We start from the raw sequence: 15,412 nt of genomic DNA on the forward strand, positions 1-15,412 counted from the left end.
ATAAAAGGAAATTATATGTGTCCTTTTTCTTTTAAAGGCAATTGAGTTAACCCTGAAGGCTCCGGAGCATTTTTACCTTCTGAGAATTTGCCAGGCTTTTCGCTGAGAGAATCGGTTTATTGCAGCATATGGTTTTATGGGACAAGATTTACCAGGATTAGTTTGTTCAGTAGTTAGGCTTTTTCTAGTTACTTTGCTTAAGTAGGCCTGCCTCAGTAGCTCTACTTTGTGGGTGTGTACGTGTGTGTTTGAAATCAGAATACCACTGGACAAGTCTGTAGCTCTTACAGTTTTGTTGAAGGCTATATTCTGATTTTAGATCTAATGTCTGTGGCCAGGGTACAACATGATTTATTAGAGGCCCAATGTTCTGCTCCTCTTTTTAAAAACGTCAGGCAGACGCTGCAATGCAGTCAGTGTACTGGCATGTCTCTATCCCTCAAAAATACCTGTAGTCTTTAATATTATGTAATGTATTTTGTGATCTTCAAGGTTGTCATTATCTCAGGTCAGCTCCTCCAGAGGCCAAGGGAAAGGTTCAAATTTATATGAAATCTAGATTTTAAAATAAGCAAACTAAAATTTATCGGTTTTTTTTTTTCTTTTTTGGTTTTATTTCTCAGGTGGAGTTTGCACGGCTACGTGTAGATGTTCTTATTACACAGGCATTTGCGATACATCTGCGCACACTGGCACGTTTCTTTGAAACCTGGAGCGTGGTTTTCTGTAGGGGCTTCCTCGCTTATATACATCTGAAAAAAATGATATGCGTGATCCCAGCACAGTGCCTGGCCCAGTCGTATCAAGCCCTATAAATCACAGCTGAAAATCTGTTTCGTTGCCTATAGTGTTTTGGAATGTGGGTTGAAAATATGCACACAGAAGGGATTCCCTCTTCATTGACTATATAAGGGAACAGTGCAGCAGAGGCTGAGACACAGTGTAGCTCCCACCAGTATTGCCCTGCATGTCACTAGGAGGTGGCTTTACTCTTGAGAGGACCGTGATGGAAACAGTAGCTTTTCTGCCTCCTCTGTTGTCATCTCGGGTGACTCTCCAAAAAGCCGTTGGGTCGGATAATCATACTTTGTACTTATACAGAGCCCTTTGTCTGCAAAAATCAAAGTGCCTGACTAATGTTAACTCATTAATACTCAGGACACCCTAAGGACATAGGTAGGCTGCAAAGATTATCCCACTTTTGAGGTGGGAAAAAGTCCTGTTGTTAAAATCATTTACAGTTTCCGGGTGTGTCTGTATTTAATGCTCAGGCTAGACCTGGAAGGGGTATGATCTAGAGATCATGAGAAGCGTTTTTCCTGTGACATAGTCAGCTCTGACCACAAGCAGTCTCATGAGAAAGTGTTTTACCCTGAAGAAACTGGACTGGAAAATATAGCTAGTGCGTGGTGTCGATGCTGGTGGGAGGGAGGAGATGGTAAAGACTAATCATGCTTAATTTTAATCTATTTAGCATCAAAGTTAAGATATATTTTTCAAAGATACAGCATGGGCTGAAAGTTCTGATTTTTGTCCTGTTTCATTTTAACCCAATATAATGTTGGCAACTTAACTTCACAAAAATCAAGTTAGTTTGTTCTTTTCAAAGAAAGAGTTACAGTACTACTTATGGACCATGCAAAGTGAGACAGAAGTTGCTCTGTAGTTACGTGCTTTGGGGGCGAAGGAATTGAAATATTCTGTTAATGCTATATGTTACTGTGTAATTCTTCAATTCTGGAAGCCTTGGGCCTCCTTCCTATGGTTACTAAGTGTAGTATAAAAATTAGTTGTGTGCTTTTTGTTGTTCTGAGTCTTTTGTTGAAAACTTTTCCAGAAGATTCTAGAGTAGGGCGGTGATATTTGGGCTGTTTTTGGAACCTGAGTGTAGAAATTATATTCGAAATAAATCTATACTCAATGTGCCTTTAATTTCAAAAAGCAATTTTCAAAAGACCGTAAATAATGATTCCAGTTTTGCTTAAGAAAATTGCTTTTCTTAAGCATATCCCAAAATGTTGACAATGTGTCATGTGTAGGTAATGGTATCACACTTGATTTTTTATTATTTTTCTAATTCGTTCATGTATTTTTCATATCTTCTGCCATGAACTTTCTACTTTCATAGTCAATATTCATTTATAAAGCACTTTTAAAAATCTCTTATTACTTACTAGGTATCAGGCTCCAGTCTATACACTGTACATGTATTAATTATGATGTAGGTACTGTTATTTCCTCCCGTTCTTGCTAATGAAGAAACTAAGGCACAGAGAGGTTAAGTAACTTGTTCAAGGTCACACAGCTGGCAAATGGTGGAGTTGGGCTTTAAATCCAGGCACAACGACTGGTGGGCACTTAACTACCATGTATGCTGCTTCTGTAGAAATATGTTAATGTTTTTTAAAGCAAACTTCTGTTTCTTTGGAATTTCTGTATCTCTCTCAAGGTCAGTAATTCCCCCAAATTCCCAACAAATCCTTGTTTCTTCATGCCTGGAGACTCAGGTTCTACCTTATGCTAAATTTTGGTTACTGCAGGTTCCAAAGATCATTGTCACTCTTTGAGCATAACTCTGTGAGCAAAACTGTGCATCCCATGAGCACAGTTTTGTTTTTGATCACCCATTAAAGAAAGTATTTCTAATTCCTTGACTAAACCAATCAAACCTTTTTTCTTGTGCTGTAATCTATATCCACCAAAGGATATAATCTTTTAAAAATTCACTACAAAGTTACCTTTGTGTGTGGCTTAGATTAACTGAATATATCGTCCTAAAAGTGTCTAAATTTTTCGTAAAAATCTGTCATGTCAAGCGAATAGTTCTACTTCCATGTAAATGGAAGAATTCCAAATTCGTGTATCTGTGGATTAGTTTTGTACTTTGTTCTTAAAGTACAGCAAAGGTATTCTATCCAGGCTGTGTGACCTTGGCCACGTTACATTAACTTTCTGTTTATGTAAAGCAATTTAGAAACAATCTAGATACATAGTTGGCATTCAGTGTTAGTGATCCTTTCCTTCTTCATCAGTAGCATCATATGAGTATCATCATCTCTTCTAGCTCACTGATTTGGCCTCTTAGGCAGACATTCCTGCATTGGGATTGGCAAGGCATGGGGTGAAGGTTTGGTGAGGGTCATAAGGAGTCATACTTGCTCAAATACCTTTGCCACTGGAAGGAGCCAGGACTCTCAGCTGCAAATCGTCTGTGGGACAGCAGGTAAATCACATAACCCCTCTTGTCCTTGGTCTGCCTTTTACAATGAAAGTTGACTACCTTAGATTCCTTTGGGTTCAACAGAAAATGCTGGGATTTTTCTTAGTGTTTCTGTGAAGAGGATGCCCAATGGTTTGAGATCACTGGGAAAAAGGAATCTTTGCTTTCCGCTGACAAAATATATTCTCTCTCTTATGCATGGGGCAATATATTGTGCATTATAGGAATAGTTTCCATTTACTAAATAACTTACATGTACGAGGTGTAGTGCTAAGAACTGTACATGCATATATCACATAATCTTTACAGTTTAACCTCTCTGGCCCTGTTTCCTTATCTGTTAACTGAGTGTAATAATGCCTCAAAGAATTGTGAAAATGGAATGAGATAATGGATCTGCACTGTTTAGTACTTGTCTAGCAATAAACACTAAAAAAAAAACTATTAACTTTTTTATTGTCTTCCTAATCCTCAATGACCAGAGACCAGAGCACTTTTCAATACTGCAGGAATTTAACACGCTCACTACCACCACCAAAAGAAAAAGAAGAAGAATGTAATTATAGCAGACCGTGAGAGACTACAGTTGGTTAAAAACGGGCTAGAAATCCTACTGGACCTGAAAGCTGTGCCAAGTGAGTCAAGAGAGGTAGATCTAACCTAGGTGAAGGTGAAGCGTAAGATACAGGTGTCTAGGTGCATGAACTGAAACTGGACTTCGGTGAAATTGTGAAAAAAAAAAAAAAATCTGGGCCGGGCGCAGTGGCTCACGCCTGTAATCCTAGCACCCTGGGAGGCCGAGGCGGGTGAATTGTTTGAGCTCAGGAGTTCGAGACCAGCCTGAGCAAGAGCGAGACCCCATCTCTACTAAAAATAGAAAGAAATTGGCCAAACAACTAAAAATGGAAAAAATTAGCCGGGCATGGTGGTGCATGCCTGTAGTCCCAGCTACCTGGGAGGCTGAGGCAGGAGGATCACTTGAGCCCAGGAGTTTGAGGTTGCTGTGAGCTAGGCTGATACCACAGCACTCTCGCCCGGGCAAGAGAGTGAGACTCAAAAAAAAAAAAAAAATCTGTGCTCTCTTAGCTCTGCCTTTCCATTATTTGCTTTTATGAAAAGTTTATTTTGAAAAAATCCAACCTTGGCTCAGTTTAACCAAGGAACGGGGAGAGTTGTCCAGATTGGGGCTTGAGAAAGGGTTGAGAATCAAGGGGTGATGGTGGCAGCATCAATATTCCAAGAGAAGGTGGATGAACTCAGATAGCCGGGGAGGTGAAAACACAGTGGGGGAGAGAGCAGAGATAGCTGGGCTGGTGAATTCCTTCCTGTCTGCCTGGTGGAGTTTGCCAGCACAACAACAGAAACACAGGATGCTGCTACAGGGAATCAGAAGCAGTGCTGGTCCCTTGGGTCTGGGGATATCAGGGAACACTGCTGCCTGGAGGAATTGGATTGTGAACAGTGTTTTGAGGGAAAGATAGAATTTAGATGGAGAAGATACTTGGATGCCTCAGAAATGTGGGCAGAAAACAGGAGGGAAGGCTTGTGGGTACTGTCATCCTTGAGGATCATGAGAATGGAATGATTGGCTGAAAAAAGCAAGTCTTTTGTGTGGGTAACAGAAGAGAGATTAAAGTTAGAAGGTGTGGCACCATGAAAAGGCCTTTTCCTTCCTTTTGGAGGCAAAGGGGGACCCACAGTCATTCATGCATTTTTGGCTCTGTAGGGCTGCATAGCCCTTTGCAGAGATTACCTGTGGCCATCGTTAGGTCTAATCAGTGAACTTGGGACAATGTGAGCATCAAGTTCTCACTAGACAATGTTTGTTTGTTTTTGTTTTTCCATCCCAGCCACTGGCTAGACTTGTGACCTTGGACAAGTCACTGTATGTACCTCATAATCTCTGTTTGTCCATTTTAAATCAGGAATTATAAAACTTCACCTACCTCCCTTAGAGATGCTGGAAGAAGAAATAAAATAATTAATGTAGAGCAACTAACTAGCACATGCCTGGTACCTAGTAAACAATTCAATGCATTGTTTTTATTTTAGTGTCTTAAACACAAGGAGGTTATTATGCTACATTCGCCCCAGGGTTTCTAGATGTTCCTCATTTCTTAAATTGTTACTCAGTGTAACCTTTTGCTGTTTGCAACAACTGCTTTAAGAAGTGCAAATTATTGGAGAATATTAGGATTTTTTTTTTCCCTCCAATCCTAATATTTGGCCAAGAGTGAGTAGTTTCACATTTTGGACTTTTAGTTTTGTTTGGGCCTTTCCTGCCTTCCCATTTCTGTTTCCTTCTTTTGTATTCTCTCTGCCCTGGAATGTTTCCTCAAAGTCATTTTCACTCTTTGCTTCTTTGCCCAAAATTAAGGCAGGAGAAGGAAGGTACTTTGTGAAACAAAGCATTCATAGGTGTTAATTGCTTCTTAGGGCATCCCGAGTATGTGTGACTTATATTACAAGAATAAAAGGAATACAGCATCATATTTGTTTGAGCAGGAATAGTTTCAGTGTTACTAGTAAAATCATGGAAAATCCTCCATTATTTTTAGCTTAATTCTAGGCAGATCTTCCGCAAGCTTCAAAATTAGCAAGTCTCATTCTGAGGTACAAAAAGATGTGAATCTGAATTATTCATAATGAGAGTTGCTGGGTTGCACACTCATAAAAGGCAGTTGCAGAAAACAGTGGGTTAATACGATGAGTTAATAGAGCCCTTTGATTCATTTATCCTTACGTGTTTGACCCCTAATTTTATTCTTTTTTTTACCTCGGGAACCTAGAGAAGGACTGGGCCAACTTATGTATTTATTTTTAAACATAACCTAGTCTTAAACAAGGGGAAACAAGAGTTTGATGCAGCATCCCACTTAACACTTTAGACATTTTCTGATAAACTTCACTTCTGTTTTACCTCATTGCGGTGCTAATGTTGCCGAGAGTCATGGCATCCCAGGCAGTGATCTTGTCAACTCTCATGAGCTGAACAGGCTCAGGCTTGGGCAGTGCTTGAATGGAATTCCTCCAAAGACAACTCAGGTGCTGGAGACTCAGTGGTAGTGATTCAGCGTCTGGCACTGGCTCCAGTAAGGAGCAGCCAGCCAGTGGCTCGGCAAGGTGGTTATGGGGCCCTGTGTTAACAGGAGTAGGAGTATGGTGGTGGTTTTTTCTTTTTCTTTTTTTTTTTTCCCTCTCTTCTAAGAGACTTCAAACAGACTTCCTGACTGTTTATAGACATTAAACTTAACTTCACCTGATTTTGCAAGAGGATCATAGATGTCTCTTTTTTTTGGGCTCTTGAAAAGTCCTATCTTTTACCTCCTGGGGGGTGGGGGAAATATCTTCTCTGTGCCTTCCAAGTAAAAGAGGTTACTCATAATTGCAAGTGAATATAGGGTTTGCTGAACCCCTTCTGCTTCCTGGGTTTCCTTTGGGGGTGGGGCACGTAGCAGAATGCCTCCCCTTGTCTAGGGCCTTCGGGTATCTCTCTGTGCCTATGTCTCCTGTGGTCAGTGCATGGGATGGCATTTGGGTTCTCAGCACTAATACTGGCAAATCATGGTGTGGTGCAAGAACTCTGTTGCACAATTCTGTTCTCCCCCATCCCAGTTATTCTACAAAATAAAGGAAAAAAACAAAATATTGTTCGCCATCTTTTCCTCCTAAGACAATAAACTCTAACAAATAAATTGCCGACCTTAAAACAAACAAACAAACAAAATAGAATTCCTATCTATCTATGTTCATGTCTTTGCAGTATTGGTTAAATTCTAAAGTGAAATAAAAAAAAATGCAAGGAACATATCTAATAGGTATCATAGCAGTGATAACCATCCTGCATGTTGCTTAAAGAATATGGAATCATGTCTGGAAGTATCTGTGAAACCTAGTGTTGGAAATGTATCTGTTAATAGAAAAGAAGTGCAAGCTGGTGTGGGACGATCAAGTGGTCCAAGTACTGGAGGGGGGATGCTTTGGCGTGGCCTTATCTCTTCCCCACCTGCGCAGATGAGGATGACACTACCCTGACCCCTGACTGTATCTCTGTCTGCAGTTAGGATAATGATGACAGTAGAGACCTTTGACTTTTCTATTGCGTGTCCCTTTTGAATTTAACACAAACACATAATGTTACAATGCTTTAAGAGTGGAGTTGTTTCTGCTCCACTTTTTCTCTACGTCTATCTTGATACTGTCTCATAAACTTGTTTACAAAGACTGTGGAACATTTTAAGAGATCCCCACAAAATGCCCTACCTAAATATGAGCTGTTATGGAATGCTTATTTGTAAGCCTAGGATACTTTGTCTGGCTGTCAGAACTCTGAGGATGCATGATGCTACAGAGAAACTTTCCCTTCTAGGTCACTGATTCAAATCCCACATCCCAACTGACATAAAGCTCTGCTGTCTGCTGTGCCTGCTTTTGGGGGTTGAGTCAAGTGAATTTACGACCAATGAATGTTCAGAGTCCACACCCTTATTTGTAGTATCATAGAGTAGACTCAGCAGTGATGGGTACAAAGAAGACAGTTAAAGGCTCTCTGATGAATGGTTGTTACCCCCTGTTGTTTTTTACTTATGACGCCAATAACATGACTTGATGGTTTGCTGCAGTGCTTTCTTTCCTTGTGTATCTCATATTTTCACAGTGATTAGAATCCCTCACTTTCCCATTGTCTTGTAATAACCAAGCATTCCATTTGTAAAATATCATCATTTTTTTAAAAAAATTCAGTTTGGAGAACCTGCTGCCTTGGAATGCTGTTGATTCTGTATGAATGAACACTTACATGTCCCCAAAGCCACTGTCATTTCTTTCTTTCTTTCTTTCTTTCTTTCTTTTTTTTTTTTTTAAGTGACCCACAAGCCTTCTTTCCCTCCTGCACTGGAATGATTGCTATGTTTAAAGCAAAGAGGTGGTGGGGTTTCCCTGCATACTCAGTCCTGGGTCTTGCAACACAGTGATTGTCAGATTGTGTTAAATGACGAGTGCTTGTGTTAAGATGGTAGTTGGTTGTGGGGTCCAACCAAGGTAGCAAATTAGCTTAGGGGGAAAAGGCTCTCTAGACAGACTTAAAGTGTATGGAGAAGATGAGAAATACAGGAGAGAACATGACTTCTTTCCTACTTTCCTACTAATCTTCCCATGCTGTGTGTGTGGTTTTTTTTTTTTTTTTTTTACTAGATTTTCCTCCCACCCCCATCTGCGCAGTGACTGTTGATTAGCCAGTGAAATTATCTGAGAAACAGTTTGATCTTGAGGGGCGGGGAGAGTCTAGGAAAGAAATTAGAGGAAGGATGACTGACTCAGACCAGCCTGTAAAGCTGGAAGTGGGACAATTTCTCAGGGCAGACAGGAAATAACCAGCTCTCTTAACTGGCCAGTAAGGCACATGCCGTCTTTATTCTGAGGGTGCTCAGGATCTCACACTGATTTAATCAATTACCTATGAGGAGAAACACACATTCAAAGCTTGCAACAAGTTCTAAACCGTTTCAGGTAGAGGAGCACATGGATGTATTTCCTTTTCAGAAAAATCAACATTGAATTTGAGCTGTAAAAACAGCTAATTAATAATGTTCTTCCTTCTTAGCTAAACTCTAAAATTATTTTGGGAAATTGATTGAAAGATGTTATTTATATAAAATTCTGCCCAGCGGAATCTTTGGGGGATCTCAGAATACAGATAGCAATCTAAGACAGGTGTTGGCAAACTTTTCCTATAAAGAGCCACATAGGAAATATTTCAGGTTTCGAGGGCCATTTGGTCTCTGACTGAAGTGCTTCACTGTTGTTCTTTAGTACAAAAGCAGATATATACAGTATACAAGCAAATGAGCTTGACTGTGTTCCAATAAAACTTTATTGGTACATACCAAAATTTGAATTCCATATAATTTTCACATGTCACAAAGTATTATTTTTCTCAACTATTTAAATAAGTAAAACCCATTCTTATTTGATGGGCCAACATATGACAGATAATACAAAACAGGTGATAAACCCATGACCCCAAACTTTCCAGTTAGTCATATTTTTTGAAGTCCTCCATGTGTCAGTGCTTATGTCAGACCTTGTCACCAAGTGTGTTATGCAAAACATTTTGTAAAGATTTTTCTCCTTCTACCAGCTTGCTTTATGTGTGTGTGCGTGCTTGTTCAAACCATATTTTATATAAACTTGTTGATGTTTCTTAAAATATGGTAGACATGTTTTTGAGCATCAGCTACCTTCATAAACATGCTAAACATAGGATTACCTAGCCCCTAAAACATAAGCACCTGCTATGAACTTGAAATGTAAATAGCTCAAAAATTGTAAACATGCTTATGTAAAACATAATTTGTAAATAACAGATGGCACTGATTTACTAAGAATGTGAAGGCACTGATGAGAATGAAGCATCTTGAACCAGTAGAATGGAAGGTGTGTCAACGATGCCCAGGTTCCCATGGCCAACCAAAACTAGCAACCAGGCACCAATCTCACTGACTCTCTGAGTGCTCAGAGCTGGCTGTAGACCATGGCACGCCAGCCATAAGGCAGCTACAACCCCTTGTGTAGATCGTGGCATTGATTGGAGATGGGCCCATCCACAGATGAAGGTAGCGCCTTCCTCTCGTAGTGTACAGAGCCATTTCTTTTAGTTTGTTGAAGGAAAATAAATGTGAGTGTATGCACCTGGGCTCTGAGTGCCTGGTTTTATCATTCACCTCCACTCTGTGACATCCTCAAACTGTGTCTTTGCTGTAACCCGAGCCTAGCGCTAAAATACAGCTCCAAGTTATTCAGTGCCAGGCAATTGTCACATCTGTTATAAAGGAAGTGTTGACTCAACCCAGTCCAGGAACCGCCACCAAAAGTAAAAGGTCTCCAGAGATGGGATTGAACCTTTTAAGTTATTTACATTAGCCATTGATCTGGAACTTGAGTCAGAGTTGATCCTTGCTTCTTAAAAGTGAAATTCTTTCATTTGTTCCTATCCTTTCCCTTTCTGTCTCGCTGTCTCTCTGTCTGCTGCTTCCCTGCTCTTTTTTTCCTCCTCCTCCTCTCCCTCTCTTTGTCTCGTACACACACGAACACATATCTACACACCTTATTATTATCGTTTTATCTTCAAACAGTGTATCCTAAGGAACTTTTCTCCGACTATGATTGAGATACTGTTATGAAAATAAGAAAAGTCCGTTCTCAATCCTCAGTTGTATTGAAATAAAGACCATCTCAGAGGTTTAGGCAGTGCCGTCTGAGATGAAGGACATTGATCTGGTTTTGATGCAGATAACAGGTCAAAATGGCTGTCAAAGTCATCAGGTATGGGAAACACCACGAACGTGGGACTCTGGTGCAATTTCCAAAGGGGATCCCATCAGTCATTCCAAATTTCCCGCTGATCAACGATGAACGTGATAATAAGCATTTCTGGCTTTCTGCAAATGAGAGATTCCAGAGATTTGTGTTATAATGCCCAAATACATGATCTTGGACACTAAGGATTTATTGCCCCTTTGTGCCTATGACAATTTAAAATCTAGATTACAGTAGTTTATATATCGTGGAAATTTGGAAAACAAAATCCTTTAGTGGGTGATTTCAAAGCATGTTATAAGTTATACTCAATTAGGTTTTAAAACTCTTGCTGAGACCTATAGTCATTTTTAAATTTAATTTTATTTTGGGGTAGGTAATACTTTGCTCCAACTTTGCTAACATACTCATGACAAGGCCAGGGAATTTTTGTGGAATAATTCATAACAATTCATATCAAAATGAAGTATTCTTTGCCTTAGTGTTCTCTCTCCATCCCAAATATATGAAGTTATTTTACCTGTGTATATTCATTTGGGGCTGAAATTTGGGAGCCAGTTTGCATATACTTACAGTGTTCTGTGTTCAGTAAGTTTTCTAAAATTTCCCTTGGATTCATAGAAGCCAGTTTGCATATACTTACAGTGTTCTGTGTTCAGTAGGTTGTCTAAAATTTCCCTTAGATTCATAGAAGTTTCTAAACCTTTTTCCCCCTGTGCTCCTGTCTTTGATTATTGTCTTTAATGGGGCTCTGTATGAAGTGATGTGAAGTAGCCGGGGTTTACTATGTGATTACGTTAAGTTCATGCACCCCATGTAGAGCCTGAAAAGGATGTCATACATATAAATGACTTTTTACCCCCTTCAAACCAGCAAAATAAGTCCGAGGATTGCAGTAGCTGCTTTCAAAATGTATAATCATTGCATAGAGCCAGCTCAGGAAACATTTGTTGAAAACTTAGGCTTGAGTTTTCTACTTCCGTTTGCTCACGTGCGTTTATGAGAGCATGCTCTGATAAGAATAGTGACGTGTGTATGTGAATGTTTTTCTTGAAGACACTTAATATCTTCCCGCTCACTGACGTGAGTTGACTTCAGCTTCTCTGGGACTTGATTATTTAAAAATCGAAGATCAGTGTCTCCCAGTATTGGGTGAAGTGTGGTAAATTATGTGGCATCTTCGTTACTTTGTTTCTCTTTGCTTGCTCTGTTTTTGCATTAAATGTATGTAACATTTCTCCTCTTCCCCATCATCTTTCTTTCCACGCTATCTTCTCACTGTCGTTTGTAGTCCCTCTGTCTGCCTTTCCACCCAGCAGCCAGACTCCCCTTCGCGGATCAGTCTATTACTCTGCGAACTCTGACGGTAGCACTTAAATATATAACAGTTCCCTTTCCTACATTAAAAAGCCGTAAAACCTTCATGTGAAATAGCTAAGGGAACATATATAGTAGGAGGAGAGGCTTTTGCTCCTGCAGGCACCTTGCAGAGGGGACTATTTTTCTTATATGATATAAATGAAATCTTCACTCTGCCCACTTTTACACCTACGCGTGTACTGAGCGTCTCCAAGGAGACAAGGAAACCCGGAGTCCAGCGATGGTGGATCCTCCACTGAGACAGCAGGCTGGAGTCTCAGGCAACTCTCCCAGGCGTCTTGGCTTCCAGCTGCCCCTCTCAGACAGCCTCTTTTCTCGAGGCTCCTCCAGGCAGGCTTTCTCGAATATGTCTCTCCCTTCACAGATGAAATAGCCTGTGCGTTACATCTGAAGGGCTGGTCGTGGTGAGTTCAGTAGGCAGAAGGCCTCCCTGGGACCAGAGGGGTGGATGTTGTAGGGAGGGCTAGAAGGGTTCCACTTGCCCCACATCTTTTCTCTGCCATTTGTGTATCTGTGCTTCTGTTTCTTTGCCTGCCTTTGCGCCTCCTAAACACAAAGGTACCACTCAGCCTTACGAAGTGTCTTAAAAATATTGGCTGTTACAACTGTGTAGTTATGAGCGTGGTTTAGTGAGCTTGTCCTTTTAGGAGGAGTACTACTCTTGCAGAGTCCACATTTTTAGATGTCCGCCCTGAGCAGTAATCCTCCCGACCACTCCGTTTCGTTTTCCTCGTTCTCCTGCGTTCAATGCACAGGAGCCCCCAGGCCCTCTTACCTTTCCCCCATTCCATCATTGCCACTATAACTTCCCTCGCAAATATACGCATTATTTTCTTAAATAAACGAAGTATCTGTTTCTCTTGGAGGAACACACTCCCATCATAAGTCCGTTATGCTCACTCTCTAAAACTATAGTATTAGGTCCTTTTTTTCTTCCCCCCCCCCCCCCCCATCAGGGGAGAACATGAGCACAGTCCCCCACAGTATCCGAGTGTCAGGTCCTTTTGATGAGTTGACCACATCTGTGATCTATCTGTGCCTATTCTTTGATGCACAAATAATTTGGTTACTGTATAGAAATTATTATTGATGTAATCCCCCAAGAAATCTCATTTTGTCTCTAAACTCAAAGTACATCGTTTAATGATTATTCTTGACATCTCTTCCATGTGTACATTCTTGGTTCTCAGCTGAATTGACTCAAGAAACCTCACTTTTCATGTGATTTTTTTTTTTTAAGCACAGTATCTACAAACTTCAGTGTTCTGTTGCTGATCTGCTGCCCTCTTTGGAAAGGTGTGTGTGGCTAGCCATTATTCCTGTCCTTAATTCTTTGATAGTGAATGTCCTCATGAGGGTTTATTGATGACACTTTTTTTTTCTTTTTCACTTTAACTTTTTTTTTTTTTTTTTTAAATAGACAGGATTTTGCTCTATTAGCCAGGCTGGAATAGAGTGGCGCGATCAGAGTTCACTATAACCTTGAATTCCTGGTTCAAGCAATGCTTCCTCAGCCTCCCAAGTAGCTGGGACTACAGGCAGGCACCACCACACCCGGCTAATTATTTTTATTTTTTTAGAGGTAGGGTTTTGCTATGTTGCCCAGGCTGGTCTTGAACTCAAGTGGTCCTCCTGCCTCAGCCTCCCAAAGTGCTGGGATTACAGGCGTGAGCCACCATGCCTGGCCTACTTGAACGTTTAGAAAGATTTGTCAGTCATATGTTCAACATTATGGAGAACTCTCCTGTTTTCTTCTTGCTTTAACTTTAATTCATATCACCTCCCCAATTTCCTTCTTTAAGGAAAACCCATCCCATATTATAAGCTGGAAAAGGGTCACTGGTAATAAACGTAACTAGTTTTGTTCACAGGTACAATAATGTCCCCTTTAAGATGACTAGAGGTCAGACTTGCTGTTTTTCTCTGTGAATTCCATCAAGGTCATCCTACGTATGTCTCGTCTGTTTTGATCTTCCTTCCCAAATAACCTAATCCATAGTGAAAGTGTTATGTTCAACTTGAGTTCCCAAATCCCCCCAAGAAGAACTGGGGGGAGGGGGAGCGTGCCGCTGAAAAGGGCTCTGTGTTGTCTGCCAGGTTTCGCCAGGTTTCTGTCTTTGCCCAGGTCCCTCCTGGCCTCTCTGCCATCCTTCCTCAAAGTCCCAATCATCCATACTCCCAAAATGCATGTCAGAGTTTTGGTAGGGTTAAAATGTCTGCTTAGATAAATTGCTGTGCCTGAAAACTATGGATGAAATTAGCCAAATCAAAGGAAATGTAAACAATTTCTGGAAAGGTTTTCAACTGAGACTGGTGGGAAGTTTTGTTTGCTGTTTCATTTGCCTGGAAATAGGAAAGTCCGAGACCTGGTCCCAAAGTGCACATCCTGGAGTCCTTTTAGTGAAGGATCCCCTGAACCTGTGTAGTAATGCAAATGGTTGTCTTCTGTTTTTATTTCCAGGCACTTCAGGTGGCAAGACAGCTCCTTCTCCAGCAGCAACAGCAGCAGCAAGTTAGTGGATTAAAATCTCCCAAGAGGAATGACAAACAACCAGCTCTTCAGGTAACAATTTTTTTTTTTTTTTTTTATGACATGATACCCTTTGGGATAGCTGATGAGCAATTAGGAGTGGATTGTGTTGAGAATTGCAAATCATGTAAGACGATGTTCTGTAGAAGGCATATTTTTAGTTTACCAGCACAGTATGACATTTTGGGGGAAAATGGGTATTTGACCGAAAGTTTTATTGTTAGGAGTAAGAAGATCTACTGATTAGTCAATATAATAGGAGGATGAAGAATTACAGGTGTTGGTTGCTTAATAGGCAGTGTGGGTTACCAGTGAGAAAAAGTTCACTGTGCTCAGAATTGTCACCGTGCTCAGAATTGTCACCACATTTTTTCATGTTGGGGCTAGAAATGGAATAAACACACACACTGTAGTGCAGTGGTTCTCAGTAGGTGTGATTTTGCCCCCCAAGGGACAATGAGCAATGTCCAGAGACATTTTTGGTTGTCACAACTAGGAAGAAAGAGGAGCTACTGACTTCTAGATGGTACAGGCCAGGGATGGTGCCAACATTCTACAATGCCCCAGGCAAACATAGAATGATTCATCCCAAAGCGTTGATAGTGTCAATAACTGTTATCGGGCCTGAGGAGGATGTGGTACTTTTAATATTACACCTTGTAGTGAGTATAATATATACTCTATTTCTCAGTGGGTGTGTTCAGGATGTTTCTGAACCATTAATAAGAAATTTTTATGTAAAGGTACCAAAAGAGATTGTTTTAGCAACTTCTCATTTCAGGCACCTTGAGGGTAAGGGGTTAGTGGAATAGAAGATGGAGTGAGTTTATAAAAACCTAATTTGGATTTTCAACTTGGAGTAGAAAATCGTAATAGAAATTTCGGAGAATCTTGAATCAGAGTCTTCATGCTCACAGCCAAGATAGGGCACTTGCAGGTCCTAGATGGGGTTTGAACTACTTTTA

The 15,412-nt window shown here is 40.5% G+C and overlaps 1 protein-coding gene across 1 annotated transcript in view; it reads left to right on the top strand.

Moving 5' to 3' along the window:
• The window catches only part of FOXP1 (forkhead box P1), a 163,683-nt gene that overhangs the window by 2,683 nt on the left and 145,588 nt on the right, over nt 1–15,412 (top strand). Inside the window, exon 2 of the mRNA XM_012652644.1 lies at nt 14,379–14,480. Coding sequence (XP_012508098.1) covers nt 14,379–14,480 — 102 coding nt within the window. The remainder of the gene's footprint in view (nt 1–14,378; nt 14,481–15,412) is intronic.

The sequence above is a fragment of the Propithecus coquereli genome, unplaced genomic scaffold (assembly GCF_000956105.1).
Source record: "Propithecus coquereli isolate 6110/MARCELLA unplaced genomic scaffold, Pcoq_1.0 Scaffold391, whole genome shotgun sequence".
NCBI classification, from domain to species: domain Eukaryota; kingdom Metazoa; phylum Chordata; class Mammalia; order Primates; family Indriidae; genus Propithecus; species Propithecus coquereli.